Consider the following 18,587-nt stretch of genomic DNA (forward strand, 5'->3'; position numbering starts at 1 on the left):
GCGCGCTGATGGAGACCGCAGAGTGAAACGGAACAAACTAACTGATTATATTTTTATTGTATTTCAATTTAAATTATTGAAATAAAATAAATGAATCACCTTTAACTACATCCGGGACTCCGTAGTTACTGTTTCTGAACCCAGCCTGGAGACGAGACCTGTATTTTGAAAAGCAGTGACCGGAAGTGATTCTGACGTTGATCGAGAGGCGAGCTTGATGTGATGCGCAGCTCGAGAAGAGAAGAAGAAGAAAGACGTTCTGATCAATAACATCAACAGATCGAAGATCAACAAGGTGAGGATGTCTGTTTGTTTGTTTGTTTGTTGTTTACAGACTGAGAGGCTTCAGATCAGCTGTTTATCATCAATACATCATCAATACATCATCAATAGGCTCCCTGATCGATACAGGGCGATCAGATCAGACTGATGGGAGGATGATATTGTACAGACAGCAGCAGATAGATAATATCTGCTATCGATCCGGATCCAGACTGATCAGTGATGCTCTGCACGACAAAACAGGAATAAACAATCCTTTCAAAGTAAAAGCCTGGTTTAAACACAATAACGGTAAATAACGGCTGAGGGCGTGGCCCTGCAGACCGGAAGTCTGTCCACTGCTCTATACTGATCGATAATTTTATCGATCAGTTATATTAATAAAACACCAATTAGACATTAAAAATATTTTATATTTTATATATTCTAAACATATTTTCTATATTTTCTATATTACAGATATATATTATATACATGTAGGCCTATATATTATACATTTATAATATTAATAAGACTATATTTCTCACAGTGAGCAGGTTAATGATGATATTAGAAATGAAAATATAAATAAATAAAATAGACCTTTTAAAGGGACTGTTTGTAACTTCTTACATGTATAAATCGTTGTAAGTGGCTACGCTGTTCAGACTCAGACTCCAACACAAACTACACGGAAGCACCAAAACCTCTTGGTTGTATCTAGTGAAGCCCGTCTGTTAAACAGTGTTGGCCGCGGTCGGAGGACGCGAGGGAGACCGTAGCTTTGGTCTCCAGGACCGGAGTCTCTGCTGTACTCTGCTCCTCTGCTCCTCTGCCTGCCTTCACTCACACACCGTGAGCATTCTCGCTCTCTCACTCCACTCTCACGTGCATGCTGCTCACTCCACACTGCAGAAGAGTTAGTTTAGCTCTGAGAATATCTAGTGAATGTACAGTGGACGTTTGTGCAGAAATAACTGCTGCAGCTCCTCCAGACCAACAGAGGTTTCCCGTGTCTTGTGAAGAGAGAAACGTTATCGTCTCCGACCAAAAGTCCGGTGTCTCCCCTGTTCCCTCCGGCCGCGGTCGGGAGGCTGAGGCAGGAAAAGCCAACACTAGGATCAGCAGTGATTCATGGAGAGACCTTCGTCTGGTCAGCTAACATTACTGCCTAGCAGCTGAAATATAGAGTGATATTGTGCTTTTAGATGACGTGTGTCTCCTCACTGTTTTGAGCGATGCTCGTTCATGTCTATTTAGAGCGAGCACAAGCACAAGCCCGACGCTGACTTTAGTTGACTTAACGGCCACAGGTGTCGCTGTTAACAAGACATTTCTGATTCTTACAAACAGTCCCTTTAATTTGTCATTTTAGGGTTATTGTTGCTCCTCACTTATAGAACCTACAAATATTTAAATTAAAATAAAACAATATATAGCTGTTCAGTCAGTAAACTGTTCCGTTTCTGTTCCCGTCTCTTCCACCAGAGGGCGCTGTGACCATGACTCCCTTCGTCCCCGTTTCATTGATCGGCCTCGTCCTCCTGAGTCTGTCCTCCGCTCAGACCTTCACCCCCGCGGAGGAGGATCTGACCAATAGGAACGGAGACTTCGCCGCCAGGCTGTTCCGAGCCGTCTCCAGCCGGACCGACGATAACGTCTTCCTGTCTACGTTCACGCTGTCCAACGGGCTGTTGGCGCTGCTGAGCGCCACCGGCGGGTCGACCCGGGACCAGCTGCTGCAGGGACTCAGTCTGACTGGACTGGACCCCGAGACCCTCCCAGGTAGGCCAGTGGAAGACTTGAGACTGTCAGTATTTTTAGCTATAAGCTGTGAAACTACAGTCAGTCTCTGCTGTTCTCAGATCTGTTTCAGAGTCTGAGGACCGTCGTCCAAGAAGGGAGCCCAGCTATGACCCTGAGGCAGGGAGTGGCCGTCTTCCCCCCCCAGGACTTTCAGATGTTGACGCCCTACATGGACCTGGTTCAGACGAAGTTCGGGGGGTACGCTCAGAGTCTGCCCTACACGACGCCACAGGAAGCAACCGACAACATCAACCGCTGGGCCCGGGAGCAGACCGGAGACCAGGTCCAGGATCTGGTGACCAACCTGGACCCCAACACCAAGATGCTGCTCGCCACCACCGCCTTCTACCAGGGTACGTATCACCTGGCACATGTTTGAGGGCAGGGCTGTCTGCCTGTTGGCGAGGTTATCTATCGGAGGGCAGGGCCGTCTGCCTGATGGCGGCGTTATCTATCGGAGGGCGGGGCCGTCTGCCTGATGGCGGGGTTATCTATCGGAGGGCGGGGCCGTCTGCCTGATGGCGGGGTTATCTATCGGAGGGCGGCGCTGTCTGCCTGATGGCGCCGTTATCTATCGGAGGGCAGGGCCGTCTGCCTGATGGCGCCGTTATCTGTTTCTCTCTGTTTCAGTCCATCCTTTAACTCGTCTGTCTGTATAAATAAAGTTTTGTCTGTCTGTATAAATAAAGTTTTGTCTGTGTGTTGCAGCCCGGTTCGCTCCGTTCTTTAACGCGTCCTTGACTCAGGAAGAGCGTTTCTTCGTGGACAAATATCATGTCGTCATGGTTCCCATGATGTTCAGGGCCGATAAGTACTTCCTGGCGTACGACCGCTTGCTGAAGGCCGGCGTGTTGAAGCTGCCGATGGCGGGCGGGGCAGCCATGTTGGTAGTGCTGCCTGATGAAGACGTGGACATAGCCGCGGTTGAAGATGAAGTGACCGGAGAGAAGATCCAGGCCTGGATCAGACAGCTCAAGAGGACGTAAGACATCTTGCTTCCTTTCCTGCCTCCTTATGTCCTAGCTCCTTTTCATCCTTGCTTCCTTGTTTATTTATCTTATTGTTTATTTAACAGAAACATGAATAATACATAACAAAACAACAATTCTGATGTTTTATTTTGTAAACAGGAAGTTGGAGGTGCAGCTTCCTCGTTTCCTGTTGGAGCGTTCCTACTCTCTGCGTGACGTCCTGAAGACTCTCGACATCACTCAGGTGTTTCAAGACGACGCAGACTTCAGCAACATGGGTGCATCTGAGGGACTCAAACTCACACAGGTGAGTTACTAAGCACGAGAGAAGGCCGTTACACACCGCGGCCGCGGCGAATAAACGACACGGAAATGCAAAATACCTGGGAATACTTCCCTCATCAGAGATCTGACGGGGCTGTGGGTTGTCTTTGTTTTGTCTGAATCACACTTGACCTCCTCATTTGCTTTTTTTAGGTTTATCATAAATCTGCCGTGACCGTCGACGAGAGCAGCGATAACATCACTCCAGGCAGCGTCTTCACCACTCTTCCTCCTCGACTGACCATCAACAGACCCTTCATCTTCATCATCTACCAGCAGACGAGCGGCGGCGTGCTGTCGATGGGCCGAGTCATCGACCCCTCCAAGAAGTAAACACTCAGTTAACCAGTCAGTAACTCTAGTGCAGTATTCCCCAACCTGAGGCTTGAGACCCCCCCGAGGGATCAGTAGATAAATCTGAGGGGTCCTGAGACAATTTAATATTTAATAACCGTCATCACCTCGGTGATCCTCTGACTTTTCATCTAGCGCCACAATCAGGTCAACATGTTGATGTGTCCAATACAGACACTGGTTGAACATTTTAAAACTTACAGACACTCGTTGAACTGATCTATAACTTACAGACACTGGTTGAACTGGTCCATAACTTACAGACACTGGTTGAACTGATCTATAACTTACAGACACTGGTTGAACTGGTCCATAACTTACAGACACTGGTTGAACTGATCTATAACTTACAGACACTGGTTGAACTGGTCCATAACTTACAGACACTGGTTGAACTGGTCCATAACTTACAGACACTGGTTGAACTGGTCTATAATTTACAGACACTGGTTGAACTGGTCCATAACTTACAGACACTGGTTGAACTGGTCTATAATTTACAGACACTGTTTGAACTGATCTATAACTTACAGACACTGGTTGAACCGTACTATAACTTACAGACACTGGTTGAACTGGTGTATAACTTACAGACACTTGTTGAACTGGTCTATAACTTACAAACACTGGTTGGACTGGTCCATAACTTATAGACACTGTTTGAACTGGTCTATAACTTACATACGCTGGTTGAACTGGTCTATAACTTACAGACACTGGTTGAACTGATCTATAACTTACAGACACTGGTTGGACTGGTCCATAACTTATAGACACTGTTTGAACTGGTCTATAACTTACATACGCTGGTTGAACTGGTCTATAACTTACAGACACTGATTGAACTGGTCTTAACTTACAGACTTAAAGACTAATAACTAATGATAAACTGACATCAGCCTCAGCTTGACTTTATGTTTTGAGCTCATTATTGAATGTAAGCATGACAACCACTAGCATAGCATATGTACTGTATGTATGTCTGAAAACACTTCCTGTACTTATTTAAATAAACGTATACCACCTGCAGTATACCTCCACTGTAAAACATTAAAACGAACTCCTGTGTCTTATCTCACTGACACAACACATGATGTCATCACACATCACAGTGACATCACATATTCCAAAACAGTTGTATCAGAGTTATGGTTTTCGTGTCCACAAGGGCGTTTTTTATCGAGAGGGGACGCGATGCTTTCCAACATTGGACGCTTGGTGTGCTGTCCCTAGAAACAAGGCACTCGGCTCCTGATTGGACGAACGCTTTCCCGCCGTTGGCTGCTGCTCCCAGCTTTCAAACCGGAACCAGTATGGAGGGTCGTTTGGAAACTTTCTTCTCTTTTTTCACGTAAATAGTTCACTCAAATGTGTTTCTGAAAACATTTGAGGCGTGAAATAATCCATGCAGTTGATGAATCTGTCTTTAACTTGAATCAACAACGTTTATTTTAAAAGATCCCCGGGAGTTTCGAGAGGCGGCGAGTCGCGTCGGACGCCCGTGATTTACATAGAGTAGACGAGCCGTCAACTTTATGCAAATAAGGAGCGGGCGTCGTGACGCCTAGTCTCTCGAATCGCGACGCCACGCTACCAGAATGCATTGCGCGGCTGCTTACATAGACAATGAATGGGGAGCGTGGAAAGCACGGAGGCTGTGGACACGTACCATTATCGTCACAGAGATGGAGAACATTAATCCAAACAATCACACGTCAGCAGCTGAACCAATAACCAATAAGAACACACCAACAGTTTGTATGTGTGGAGTTTACTGAACCAATCAGGTGACAGGATGAGATCATTAGAATACACAGTGCTCAGAAAATAGAAGCAGCTCAGTAGATACAAATAGAAGTCAGGCTCTACTCTCTCTGTTTGGAAGAGATGATGTCCTGTTGCATTCTGGGTAATGTTCTGAAGCCTTTATTCGTCCTTTAACTTGTGAACCCTGACTGCTGATTGGCTGATGGCCTTTTGGAGGTATAATGACGTCATCATCTTCAGTCTCGTCCTGACTGGACGCTGAAAGAGTTTGACTTTCTGTTTCTGTAGAATTAAAAAAACAACAACAAGTAAATCATTTGAACCATTTGGGTGAAGTCTGTGTTAAACCACGACGAGGTTAAACCACAACGAGATCAAATGTGACCTTGTGGTGCTAATCTAGCACTAAAACAGGGTAAACATAGGGCTAAACTAAGGCAAAGCTGGGCCTAAAACAGGCCTAAACCAGGTTTCAACCAAAATATAATGGGGCAAAAGCAGGACTAATTAAGGCTAATCTATGCTGAAATTGAAAGGTAAGGCTAAACTATATTATAGAAAAACCTGGGACAAAACCTGAATAAAGACTGAATTGAACAATACCAGGGCTAAATTGGGGTAATCCAGAGTTTCGATAGGGTTTAACGATGATCTCTATAAAATGGGCTAAATTGGGGATAAACCAGGTAAAAACAGGGATATAGCTGGACAGGATTAATATATGTTCTGACAGCGGAACCACAAAAGACCCAAACATCAGGTCCACGTCGACTCTTAAACGTATTAAATGAATCCAGAGGTTTTGTCGATCGGGGTGGTCTCCAATACCAACCGCACAAACGCTGATTCATGACGGCCCCCGTGGTTGGTTCAATGAGCTAGGAGAGAACCTTGTATGAGGGCCACTCCTGGACCTGGTCTGAGGGGTCTTTGGGTTACGAACTGTAAAAACGATGTGGGATCATTAACTCGTAGGATTGCACCACCAGAACATTTTAGCAAGAACTCACATTGACAGCTTTCTGGACTGGCTGTCTTTCACCCCGCACCCCCGGTCCATCGTTTTACTGCGCTGGTCCAAGGTACTGGTCCTATGATCTCTCTGGTCCAGGGTACTGGTCCTATGATCTCTCTGGTCTAGAGTACTGGTCCTATGATCTCTCTGGTCCAGGGTACTGGTCCTATGGTCTCTCTGGTCCATAGTACTGCTTCTGTGGTCTCTCTGGTCAATGGTAGTGGTTCTATGGTCCAAAGTACTGGTTCTGTGGTCCATTGTACCTGTTCTCTGCTCCAACATATTGTTCCTGTGGTCCATGTTACTGGTTCTGTGGTCCAGTGTACTGGTTCTATGATCTCTCTGATCTATGGTGCTGGTCCTGTGGTCCATACTACTACTTCTGTGGTCTAGTGTACTGGCCCTCTCCAGGAGGCTAGTGGTGTTGCTGCGGATCAGGACCGGCATGGAGGAGGTGGACTGGGTCGCCATGGAGAAGTGGGCAGTCCTCAAGGAGTCGTCTGGAAAACAAAAGTGATGTGTGAATAAAAACCATCACATGGACTGTTCTGGTCCTGCAGTGTTAAATATTTAAGGAGGCGGTACCTTTGCTCGATGACATGGAGGACTTCCCGGATCCAGACATACTGCTCAACTCCCTCACTTTCCTGAAACACAGAGCCAGAAAACAGAACATTAACAAGACCAGGACCACAGTTGAGGACTGGAACAGAGATCCACTGGTGAATCAGGAGCTCCATCTTCCGGACCATTTCCCTCTGAACCACCATGGTCCAGTACAGGGTCTGTGGTACCAGTCCGCCTAGAGTTCTCATATAATTTTACCCTTGCTACTGAACAAGACCCTGAGATACTGAAGCTGGTGTCTAAAGTGCATGAAGGCGTGCGGTTCTTACAGAGGTCTGTCTGAGTTGGCAGCTTTGGACGTCGTCGGCTGACTGCTGAGAGATCGACTCCGTGACAGTTTAGCCTTCCTCATCTCTTTACCTGTAAGAAGAAGAATCATCATCATCATATATAGTTTTAGCAAAATATCAATTATAGCCTGAAGGTATGTTGAAAGGCCTCCAATCGTTTATATTTTCATCTTACCGGAGGAGGCCAAGGTGGCTCCAGACGAGGACACAGACATGGATTTGATTGCAGCTAGACTGGTTTTACTGTCTCTTCCTGTCAAAGAAAGATCGTTTACAGACTGGACAACAAACCCTTATACTCCGGATTGAAAATATCACAGCAAAAACTCCTCTGTGAATCATTTTATGCGAAAATAAAGGTTTTGCTCACGTTTTCTCTCCGTATGTTTCTCAGAGTTCAGTTTTCCGTCACTCTGCTGGCGCTCCAGCTGTTCCTGACGACAGAGGAGACGTCATTAAAACAAAACAGGAAGCGATTCAGACTCAAGAAGACGGATCAGCTTCAGACTCACCATCTCCAACAGCAGAGTTTCCTCCTTTTCCTTCTTCTGGTCCAGTAAATCCCTCTCCTGCCTCTTGTGAAACTGCCAAGACACAACATACCAGATGGAGGCCCATAGAGGTTATACTGGAACCAAACACTCAGCTGAGATTTACAGTTTCGTCCTTTATGAAAACAAGGTGCTTACAGGCTCTGCCAGGTCCAGTTTGTCCAGTTCCAACACTGTCTGAAAAACATTATGAACACAGTTAATCCATCATAGGTTATTATTCTCATGGAGTCTTCTGAGAGAGTCTTCTAAAAGTGGGTCTGGTATGGTCTCTGTAGACCAGAGTAGGGTCTAGATTAGTCTCTGTAGACTCTGTAGAACAGAGTAGGGTCTGGACTGGTCTCAGTAGACCAGAGTAGGGTCTGGACTGGCCTTTGTAGACCAGAGTAGGGTCTGGACTAGCCTTTGTAGACCAGAGTAGGGTCTGGACTGGTCTCTGTAGACTCTGTGGACCAGAGTAGGGTCTGGACTGGTCTCTGCAGACCAGGGTAGGGTCTGGACTGGTCTCAGTAGATCAGAGTAGGGTCTGGACTGGTCTCTGCAGACCAGAGTAGGGTCTGGAATGGTCTCAGTAGACCAGAGTAGGGTCTTGACTGGTCTCAGTCAGTGAGGATGTTACCTTGCGGATGGTGGCCACCACGTCCTTGTCTTTTTCTCTGCAGAGGAGTTTCTGGACACAGAAGTCGAGCTGCTGCAGCAGTTGTTTGTCAGCCGGCAGGCGGAGCGACGAACGCAATCTGGGCAACAACTGGCACAGCTTGTACCTGATAGACAGACAGGTGAACAGACAGGCAGGTGAACAGCAGTGTCACATCTGATGTCAGAGAGACAGATGGACAGAATGCTGACAGAGCTACCTGACGTTGGCGACGGGGTCGTGGACCAGCTCCAGCGCCGGGATCAGGAAGTGTTTGTTAAAGTATTTTCTGGAGAAAATCTCGCCGGCCGTTTCACAAACATCGAGGAACCTCAGACGGTTCCAGTAGCTCCGCCCCTGAGCCAGATCTGAAATACAAGACGAAGCCTCAACGTTTTGATTGACAGCCATTAAAATTTCCTGCTGTGGTCACACCGCGTACACACTGACTGCGGCAGTCCCTTAGCTTAGACAGGAAGTTCAGGAGTTTGTGATGGATTTAAAAAAACCTTCATCACAGTGAGGTAACTGAAGTCACCAGTATTCTGACCTTGAATCAGTCGCTCCATCATCTCTTGGCGCTGCTCCTGTTTGCGGTTGTAACGCAGGAATGTGCAGAACGTCCGAGCCGCCTCCTTCTGAACCGGCAACACCTTCTGCAACACAAACAACCGGAGGGGAAGTTACCTTTGTGTTTACCTGGTTTACCTGTGGTATTGAGTCATGTCGTGTCGTGTCGTGCTGACGTTGGTGGTGAGGATGGTGAAGATGCGAGGGGAGAAGCTCTGGTGCAGCAGTTCTCCGGGCAGCAGTCGAGCCAGACAGCTGTAACGCTGCAGGAGCTTCTCATGCAGCCGCCAACGGAGAGAGCCTCCAACCTTCTGCTCCGCTATCAGCAGAGCCGACAGCAGCTCGGGGAACTGATGAGGAATCGCAGGAGAACGCAGAGGAAACAGAGGACACAAGAGAACCAAGATGAGAGTGGCAACAGGAAACAGAAAGACAAAGTATCAGAGAGGTTCTTTAAGGCCCTGACACACCAAGCCGACAGTCCGCCAGTCGGACAGTTCGGCCATTGGTGAGCGTCCTTCGGGCAAGTTTCTTTTGGTGTGTCCCACACCGTCGGTTCTTGTCTGCCCAAGTTGGAAGTTTTTTTTCTCACGCAGGCGCAGAACGTACGTGGTAGTTGGCCGTTGGCTGTCATCTTTGCGGTGTGTTCGAGTGCAACTTTTTGCCCAAGACCAAGTCGACGTGAGGCGACTCAATGGGTGGCCTTCGTCGCCGCTAGTTCTTTGATGTCGGCTTGGTGTGTCCCCAGCTTTAAAGCAAAGACCTCAGAAGAACTGAAGGAGGCGTAATGAAACCAGGTTAAACCCTGAACTAGTGTTCTCACCTTGTTGTCCAGCGCCAGGTTCTCTCCTCTGGAAAGAACCGCCTCTAGAGTTTCTTCCAGGTGATTCATCAGAGCGTCCAAAACCTTGACAACAACAATAAAAGCTTTGGTATGTAAAACTAACATCCGAAGTAAAAAAGCTTCATGTTCTGAAGTATGATAATAAGTCAAATAATATCAGTAAGTGCTCTAATAAAAAAAAGGCTAAACAAATACAGAACTAATAAATAAAAAAGACAGATAGAAAGACAACTTATCTACAAATTCTCCAAATAACTCCAAAAACAAAAACTAGACCCAGAAAACACATAGAAACAACATTCACACTATATCCATCACCTCCAGAGCGTCGTCCTGCAGCAGAGCCAGGAGCTCTTTGTGGACCAGCTGGACGTTTGAACCGAGCAGCTTCACCACCTGACAGGAAGGGGCGGGGCCAATCGTGTGACATCAGAGAAGAGCAACATTACGAGGCTAGATCTATGAAGAACTTGGTTCTCTAGTAAACAATTTTATTGCAATATAGGGGCTTTTGCGGGGATACAGTGATTCACAAAAAGAAAGTGCGACAGGGCCGTAAAGTGGGGGAGCCAATGGTCCCTTGGCCCCCCACTTTATGGCGTCCATGCTGTAGCCGTTATCTGACCTGGTGGAAACTGGCTGCAGCACTTCGTCGAACGCTGACCTCTGGATCACAGCACAGACTGGAGAAAGACGGGTAGAGCTCTGACATGAAGTGAGCCGAGTCAGCAAACACCACCATGGCCTGGAGAGAGAGAGCGAGAGAGAGAGGAAGACTGAATATTGAACTGAGCCCTGAAGCTCTGCTCAGTGTGAGTGTGTCTCTGGTTGTACCGGCAGGTTGTAGCAGCAGTTGCAGCGGACCAGCGTCGACTCATTACCCTCAGTCTGGTTTCCTTCAGTCTGCAGACCGGCGACAGACAGCACCTTAAACCTCTGCAGCAACCGGCCCTTCTGCTCATCTGACAGAGAGCCTGAAACACAACCACCACCAATCAGAGTCACTCCTGAGGTCACCGTACTCGCTCTCATCACAACATACTCTGTCAGGACCCCTCGCCGTCACTTTACAGTGAAAAACATCATGGTTAAGCTTAAAACTACTAGGTTTGTACATTGAAAATGAAACTGAACGTTGTAAACACGGGACACGAACAATCAGCTGTTTGTAACATGAAAATGAAACTTAATGCCCGGGCAGGGCCCGCCGCCCTGATGTGACCTTGCTCTGCTTTAGTTTCAGTAGAATTTGACGCTACTGTTTCTATGTGTGACATCAGTGCTGAGTCTCACCTGCCAGTCCGCTGCAGACCTTCCCGAACTGGAATGACAATGACGCAACGACAGCTTCGTCCGCCTGCGATGACACCTCGCACACTGACATCACCAGAGGGACCACGACATGGAGTCTGTCATCTGAGAGAGGAGGAGGAGGGGGCAGTGGTTCAGGTCTGCACAAGTCCATGATCTAGGCCTGAGGACACCTTAAACCCTCTGCCTGATGACTCACCGCTGTCGATCATCTCCATCAGGTTGATGATGGTGTCGAAGGCGGCGAGGCGGACGCTGCACTCCTGGTCTCTGGCGAGCTCCACCAGTTCAGGAAGCAGCTCCGTCCTGGTGTCGTCGACCCTGAAGGACAGGAAGCACTCACTGTCTCACCACAGCAGCAGGTTTGGTTTGTGTTTGGTTTCATGCAGTGTTTGGTGAAGTTTACCCGCTCGCTCTGGCAATGCTCTCCAGCTGACGACACATAACGGCCCGAACCTCCAACTCCACGTCCTGACACAGAGACCGGGCCAACGGCAGCAGCTCCTTCTTCACTCTGAGATACCGGAAACACATCGGTTAGTACCAGACCAGGTACCAGGCCAGGTATCAGACCAGGTACCAGACCACGTACCAGACATGGTAACAAACCAGGTACCAGACCAAGTACCAGACCAGGTACCAGACCAGGTACCAGACCAAGTACCAGACCAGGTACCAGACCAGGTACCAGACCAGGTATCAGACCAGGTAAGATAATATTACACAAAGACGAAGAAGATAAAGTCCATAATCCAGACTATAGTAGTAGTAGTATAAGGTGTGTAGTACTACAGTATACGGTGTGTAGTACCACAGTATACGATGTGTAGTACTACAGTATACGGTGTGTAGTACTACAGTATACGGTGTGTAGTACTACAGTATACGGTGTGTAGTACTACAGTATACGATGTGTAGTACTCACATGTGAGAGTCGAACTTGCAGGCGACTTTCCCTAAAATGCGACAGCTGGCCAGACGAGCCTGAAGAGAGTGAGACAGCTGAGACTGGTAGAGGAGAGGGTTCAGCACCTGCAGAGACACAGACAGGTAGACATGAACAGAGAGAGACAGCGAGTTAGAGAGGCTTCCACACCTGGAGAGACAGACAGGTACAGAAAGAGAAGACAGACAAGTAGACATGAACAGAATGTGGAAGATTCAGGATGTGGAAAAGAATGCAGGTAGACAGGTTAATAGGAAAAAGTAGAGAGACAGGTAAAGAAAGACAGGTGGAGAGAAGGAGAGATGTTCCAATGTCGTACTTTAACCTTTTCTATTACTGATCAATAATCAGTGATTAAAGGTATTAATCAATAAGTCTGATCACTGTACCTCCTGTTTGATGGTCTCCTTTGGTAGAGCGTTGATGGCCGACAGCAGAGTCTCCAACCAGGCATTGCTCACCACTGTCAAATAAATACAGCAACATCAACATCAATATTAACGTCAACATCAACGTCAACATTAAGGTTGTGTTACCTGTGTGTCTTTGGCTCAGGTGGTGTTACCTGTGTGTCTGTGGTTCAGGTGGTGTTACCTGTGTGTCCGTGGCTCAGTTGGTGTTACCTGTGTGTCTGTGTTTCAGGTGGTGTTACCTGTGTGTCTGTGTTTCAGGTGGTGTTACCTGTGTGTCCGTGGCTCAGTTGGTGTTACCTGTGTGTCTGTGTTTCAGGTGGTGTTACCTGTGTGTCTGTGTTTCAGGTGGTGTTACCTGTGTGTCTGTGTTTCAGGTGGTGTTACCTGTGTCTCGGTGGTTGAGATGCAGCAGGACAGTCTTCAGGATGGAGAAGGTGTGGGTGTGGATCAGGATGATGTCGTCCTGCAGGATGGTTAAGAACGACGCTGCTGCTGCCAGCTGGATTTCTGCTCCGGCTCCATTCAGGACCTCCTGAGTCAGACAGACAGGACAGGTTACCTGAATGACACACCTGTACAACACACCTGTCATTTCCCAGAGTGACTGTCTACATACTGCTCACATCTGAACCGCCTTCACACAGTGTAGCACTGACATAGTCTGACTGATGTGATTGTGTACATACCCGGACCTTCGGTACGACCCGACGAAATGTCTCAGCTGGATTCTGGCGGACGAGGCTCGGCAGGTTACTGATGACACTCGCTCTCTGGACCTCCTGACCCACACTGACAACACAAGGAAGAACATAGAGAGCAGATGCAGAGAAAATATATATTTCAGGTGACTATTTGTAGAAAAAAAAATACGAGGACCTAAAATTGAACCCTGAGGGACTCCAAAACTGACCCCAGGGGCCAGAATTGTGGCATCAAATTGATCCAGATTTTCCGTCTTAAATTTTGAAATACCCAAATGTAGCATTTTGTGCAGATTAAAAGTTGGATTGGATCACCAAATCTGGATCCAAAATCTTCCGGCTCAGAAATCTTTGGATGTGCTTTGAAATACCTGGTTTTTGGATCAGAAGAAAATTTAATCCAATTGAACCACTATAATCCTGTAAAATCATTCTGAAAGTCCGGCCCCTGAAGATAAATTCAGCTGAATTTGGATCTAAACCGATAAAGGGCAGACCCACAAACAGTCTGCACCCGGGTCCAGATACCTCCTGAATCTCCAGGATGTCCGGTGTCTCCAGTAAGGCGCTGAATGAGTTCAGTGAACTAGTTTAGAGCCTTTGGGATCAGACTGCAGGATGATTATCTTCAATGTTTAATGAGCTTCAGAGTTTACTGGGTCAGAGAGAAGGAGGGCAGAGCTGCTTCTCCACCTGAGAACCAGCAGAACTCTTTCTACCAATATAGGGTTATTTATTCTGGATTCTCCGGTTTGTCTTTGTGACTCTAATCGTGACGGCGACTGTTTCACGACCAGAACGTTTCAACACGAGCTGATGTCAAAAAGAAAACACAAGAACACTAAAAACAGTACGCCTCTTACCTGAGCAGGTATACGACTCTTACATGAGCAGGTATACGACTCTTACCTGAGCAGGTATACGACTCTTACTAGAGCAGGTATATGGCTCTTACCTGAGCAGGTAGACGGCTCTCTCAATGTCATTCAGGTCTTCATCCACAGTCAGCTGATCGATCTCTTCCGCTGTCTGAAACAACAAACACATTCAGATGTTTAAAGTTTCTGTTTGAACGTATTTTATTCGGAAGGCTACAGATAAATATTTAACGCTTTATTGTGAAAATTTAATTATGATAATTAAAGCCACAGGTCGTAACCGTTTCTAAAATCATAATTATCATCGTACCTCTATTTATAGTCGACGTATCACCTGTGTGACATCACCCCAAAGCTCACAGGTGAGGACCCTTACTAACATGATGCACTCACTGTAACCATCACATGTACACACAGCTGAATATGATTCTAGTAGTTTTATAATATTATTTATTATATAATATTTATAATACATGATTTGGATCTCACAAAGATAGACAAGAGCACACAGAATGGTTTCCATCACATGAATTACCTGGAGACGAGCTTTAACTCTAAAATTATGTAACGTGTTTAAATAATACACTGAAGATTTTATTATATTTTTATTTATATGTATATTTATTTTATTATTTATTATTTTATTATCTCATTATTTGTTATATATTATATTATTTTTATTTATAAAAAACTGTTTAGTTATAATGTGTCCCAGACTAAATGCATCTCTATCTCAGTGTGTGTGTGTAGGAGGAAACGGGGGTGTGTGACTGCGTCGTCATGACGTCAGGGTTTCTCCCATAAGAAGACCCCAGGCCCCGCCCCCTAAACGTCATCATCGTCATCATGAAGCCACGCCCCTCCACCCACACAGTTTAGAGGAGGAGGAAGAGGAGGAGGAGAAGAGAAAGAAGAGGAGTAGGAGGAGGAGGAGAGAGAGGAGAAAGCAGCTCCAGCAGGTCAGCACACCTGTATTTCATAAGTATTTAGTCAGAATTATGACTAATAATAACTCTGACCTAATTATTATTTATTATTTATTATTTATTATTTATTATTTATTATTTATTATTATCATTATGAAACCCAACTGATCTCAATCTTTGAGAATCAAACAAATAAAATAATGATAATAAATGTGATTTTCTGCTTTAAGCTTCACACAATATTTCTCAGTAAACTTTATTAGAATCATTATATACATACAGGTACATAGATGACCTTTGACCTCTGCATTTAACCCATCATTAGGAGCAGTGGGTTGCAGGGAGCAACTTGGGCTACTTGATACGTAAGTTATAAACCGTAAATAACAATAACTCAGGTTTGTATTTATCAGATAGGCTAATCAGTATATTAAGATGTAATAACACACTAAGTGTTTATTGACATCTATAACTAATTATATTATATTGTATTGTTTTATTGTATTGTATTATATTATACTATATCATATCATGTCATTTTATACTATATTATATTATATTATATCCTATTATAATATATTATATTGTATTATATTATTTATATTATGTTATTTTACATTATATTGTATTATGTTATGTATATTATATTATATTATAAAATATTATTTTATATTATATTATATCATATTATGCTATATTATATTATATTGTATTATATTATATTATATTATTTTATATTATATTATATCATAATATGCTTTATTATATTATATAAGATTATTTTATACTATATTATATAATATTATGCTATATTATATTATAAAGATGTCGATAGACAGATTTAGATGATGTTAAAATTGCTGTTAAAACTCAAAGATATTCAGTTTACTGAGACAACTTTCAACATCTTTAACAACTTCCATTTATTGATTATCGGAATAGTTTCCAGTTGATTGATTGAGTTATGAACAGTTAGTAGAGTCATTAGATGTAATAAACTGGTCACAAAGTGCAGATATAGATTTACTGCATATGTTCTCGAGACACTGAAACACACAGACGAAGAAGAAGAAGAAGAAGAGGAGGAGGAGATCCTCTTAGCTGCTGTAGCAGCCTACTACTAACTGTCTATCTGACAGGCAGACAGACAGACAGACAGACAGAAACTGCGTCATGCTGCGCAGATAGCGGGTTTCCCCTCTGCTTCCTGCATGGAGGCTGCTGATCTTCCTCCCACTGACTCATACAACATGTCACATTATCACCTTCACCATCATCTCCATCACCACCATCAGCATCAGCACCATCAGCATCAGCACCACCATCAGCAACAGCACCATCAGCATCAGCATCAGCACCTCAGCATCAGCACCATCAGCATCATCAGCATCAGCACCATCAGCACCATCAGCATCAGCACCTCAGCATCAGCACCATCAGCACCACAATCAGCATCAGCACCATCAGCATCATCACCATCAGCATCAGCATCAGCACCATCAGCATCATCACCATCAGCATCAGCATCAGCACCATCAGCATCATCAGCACCATCTCCATCAGCATCACCATCAGCATCAGCACCACCACCATCCTCATCATCATCCTCACATGAATATGAATGAAATGCTGTGAATACCTTGAGGCTCCGGCGGATCGGCCTCTCGATGAAGGCGAGCTCCTGCAGCTCCTCCAGCTGTCCGTACAGCAGGCTGGACTGGTTCAGAGCCATTCTGCTGCTGGAGAACATCTGCTCTACTGGAAGTGGCCCAGTATCAAACTGGTGGCTAGTGGGAGAGCTGGTGGTGGATGTCAGTACCAACCATCCCTGATGATGATGAGAGGAGGAGAGAGAGAGAGAGAGAGAGAGAGGAGGGGGACTGTCACTACCCCGTTTCCACGGAGATCCCTTTGCTTTAAGGGGAAACGTCACGCCAGACTCCGTTCAAAATTCTAATGATTTAACAGAAATCCTCTCTCATCTGCTTATAAATCAATCTGTCAGAATAAAAAATGAATACTTAACAAATCAACAGAGTCCATTCTTCTATTCGGCGAACATTTAGTCCCATAAACTGCGATGGTTTCAGTAAAAATCTCCACTTTTTCTGAGGAACATCTGTTGAACAGAACAGCCCGGTACCAGATCCCGTTTTAAAAATAGCGTTTTAACGCGTATATCCTCTCTAATTAACCCAGGGATGTGTTAAAGCTTAAAAAACGAACATGATTTAACATCAAATAGATTGATTTTCAATTCGGCTGATATTCAAGTCCACCAAAAAACCTATAAAATAACCATCTAGATCTTCAACAGTCGCTCCTCCTGTTGGGTCCAGTGCGGATGGAACGTCACGCCAGACTCCGTTCAAAAACTCGCATTTTAGAATTTCGTAACTATTTTAAGAAGAGAAATAATTTAAAAATCCTCAAACATGAGACATCTATGAAATCGTGACGATCTCTTCTGTAGTTCGGCGCACACCCAGCACACCGACAAACACTCAGTCGAACAGAATCCCGTCCTACTGTTCGGTCCAGTCCGGTAGGAACGTCACGCCGGACTGCATTAATCTTTCTGCGCTATTAATGCGTCTGTGAAGCTTGAGATGCGTAAAACTAAAAAAAACCGAGATCTTTCATAAACCGGTTCGACCAGCTCATCTTCGGGTCTGAGCTGAATGAACCAACAAGCAGGTGTTATTATAAAGATGTCTATCTGTGTGAACTCAGTCCGTCTGGTCTCCCACACAGAGGGCGGTACCGAGCAGAACCAAACAGACAAGTTCAGAGTTCTGCTGGTCCAGATTGGACTGCTATAGATCCTCCACAAGGGTTCTCACGGTAGACTGATGAGGAGGAGCTAATGATGGATGGATGTTGGTTCATTCAGACCTCAATAGTTTAGATAACATGTTTATTCTAGGGGCTGTCAATCAATTAAAAATATTTAATCACAATTAATATAAAATGAATCACACATTTTTTTTTATCTGTTCAAAATGAACCTTAAAGGGAGATTTGTCAAGTATTTAATACTCTTATCAACATGGGAGTGGACAAATATGCTGCTTTATGCAAATTTATGTATATATTTATTATTATTGGAAATGAATTAACAACACAAAACAATGACAAATATTTTTCCAGAAACCCTCACAGGTACTAAATTATTGCATAAAAGATATTGCATAACTGCAGCCCAACAGGCAACAACAGCTGTCAGTGTGTCAGTGTGCTGACTTGACTATGACTTGCCCCAAACTGCATGTGATGATCATAAAGTGGGCATGTTTGTAAAGGGGAGACTCGTGGGTACCCATAGAACCCATTTACATTCAGACATCTGGAGGTCAGAGGTCAAGGGACCCCTTTGAAAATGTCCATGACAGTTT

General features: G+C 45.0%; 2 protein-coding genes and 1 long non-coding RNA gene across 5 annotated transcripts; 2 read left to right on the forward strand and 1 right to left on the reverse strand.

The window, feature by feature from the left end:
- Positions 1-141: 141 nt before the first annotated feature.
- serpina10a (serpin peptidase inhibitor, clade A (alpha-1 antiproteinase, antitrypsin), member 10a) lies at positions 142-4,772 on the forward strand. The gene is made up of 6 exons (XM_037749980.1): positions 142-295; positions 1,750-2,046; positions 2,127-2,420; positions 2,776-3,049; positions 3,198-3,345; positions 3,516-4,772. Exons 2-6 carry the CDS (start codon positions 1,764-1,766, stop codon positions 3,693-3,695), a joined length of 1,179 nt encoding a protein of 392 aa, XP_037605908.1. The 5' UTR covers positions 142-295; positions 1,750-1,763; the 3' UTR covers positions 3,696-4,772.
- A 703-nt stretch (positions 4,773-5,475) lies between these two features.
- ppp4r4 (protein phosphatase 4, regulatory subunit 4) lies at positions 5,476-18,069 on the reverse strand. Of its 3 annotated transcripts, XM_037751238.1 has the most exons (26): positions 17,219-18,069; positions 16,832-17,020; positions 14,344-14,417; positions 13,374-13,476; positions 13,072-13,219; positions 12,664-12,737; positions 12,254-12,360; positions 11,735-11,842; positions 11,528-11,649; positions 11,311-11,433; positions 10,852-10,991; positions 10,643-10,762; positions 10,336-10,413; positions 9,997-10,080; positions 9,350-9,523; positions 9,154-9,259; positions 8,824-8,971; positions 8,586-8,730; positions 8,105-8,143; positions 7,928-7,999; positions 7,786-7,849; positions 7,591-7,668; positions 7,395-7,485; positions 7,084-7,145; positions 6,494-6,998; positions 5,476-5,765 (listed from the first exon to the last, which is right to left on the reverse strand). In XM_037751238.1, the coding sequence occupies exons 2-26, from the start codon at positions 16,940-16,942 to the stop codon at positions 5,720-5,722; spliced, it is 2,922 nt and encodes a 973-aa protein (XP_037607166.1). In that variant the 5' UTR covers positions 16,943-17,020; positions 17,219-18,069; the 3' UTR covers positions 5,476-5,719. The 3 variants fall into 3 exon arrangements, with proteins under 3 accessions (XP_037607166.1, XP_037607167.1, XP_037607165.1); XM_037751239.1 differs by having other exon boundaries at positions 7,786-7,843; positions 16,832-18,069; XM_037751237.1 differs by having other exon boundaries at positions 16,832-18,069.
- On the forward strand, positions 15,007-16,566 carry LOC119477261. The gene is made up of 3 exons (XR_005204217.1): positions 15,007-15,225; positions 15,518-15,557; positions 16,332-16,566. It is a non-coding gene; the product is annotated as an uncharacterized LOC119477261 (long non-coding RNA).
- Positions 18,070-18,587: the final 518 nt, after the last annotated feature.

Source organism: Sebastes umbrosus, chromosome 18 (genome assembly GCF_015220745.1).
Source record: "Sebastes umbrosus isolate fSebUmb1 chromosome 18, fSebUmb1.pri, whole genome shotgun sequence".
Taxonomy (NCBI): Eukaryota; Metazoa; Chordata; class Actinopteri; order Perciformes; family Sebastidae; genus Sebastes; species Sebastes umbrosus.

Bases quoted from the DNA above. Each gene is read 5' to 3' on its own strand.
- serpina10a (XM_037749980.1), top strand. From the start codon at position 1,764: ATGACTCCCTTCGTCCCCGTTTCATTGATCGGCCTCGTCCTCCTGAGT. The intron at 2,047-2,126 runs GTAGGCCAGTGG...TGCTGTTCTCAG, and splicing joins GGACCCCGAGACCCTCCCAG to ATCTGTTTCAGAGTCTGAGG. The intron at 3,050-3,197 runs GTAAGACATCTT...TTTTGTAAACAG, and splicing joins ATCAGACAGCTCAAGAGGAC to GAAGTTGGAGGTGCAGCTTC.
- ppp4r4 (XM_037751238.1), bottom strand. From the start codon at position 16,942: ATGTTCTCCAGCAGCAGAATGGCTCTGAACCAGTCCAGCCTGCTGTAC. The intron at 10,414-10,642 runs GTCAGATAACGG...CCTTCCTGTCAG, and splicing joins CTGCAGCCAGTTTCCACCAG to GTGGTGAAGCTGCTCGGTTC. The intron at 8,000-8,104 runs GTAAGCACCTTG...GTGTCTTGGCAG, and splicing joins AACTGGACCTGGCAGAGCCT to TTTCACAAGAGGCAGGAGAG.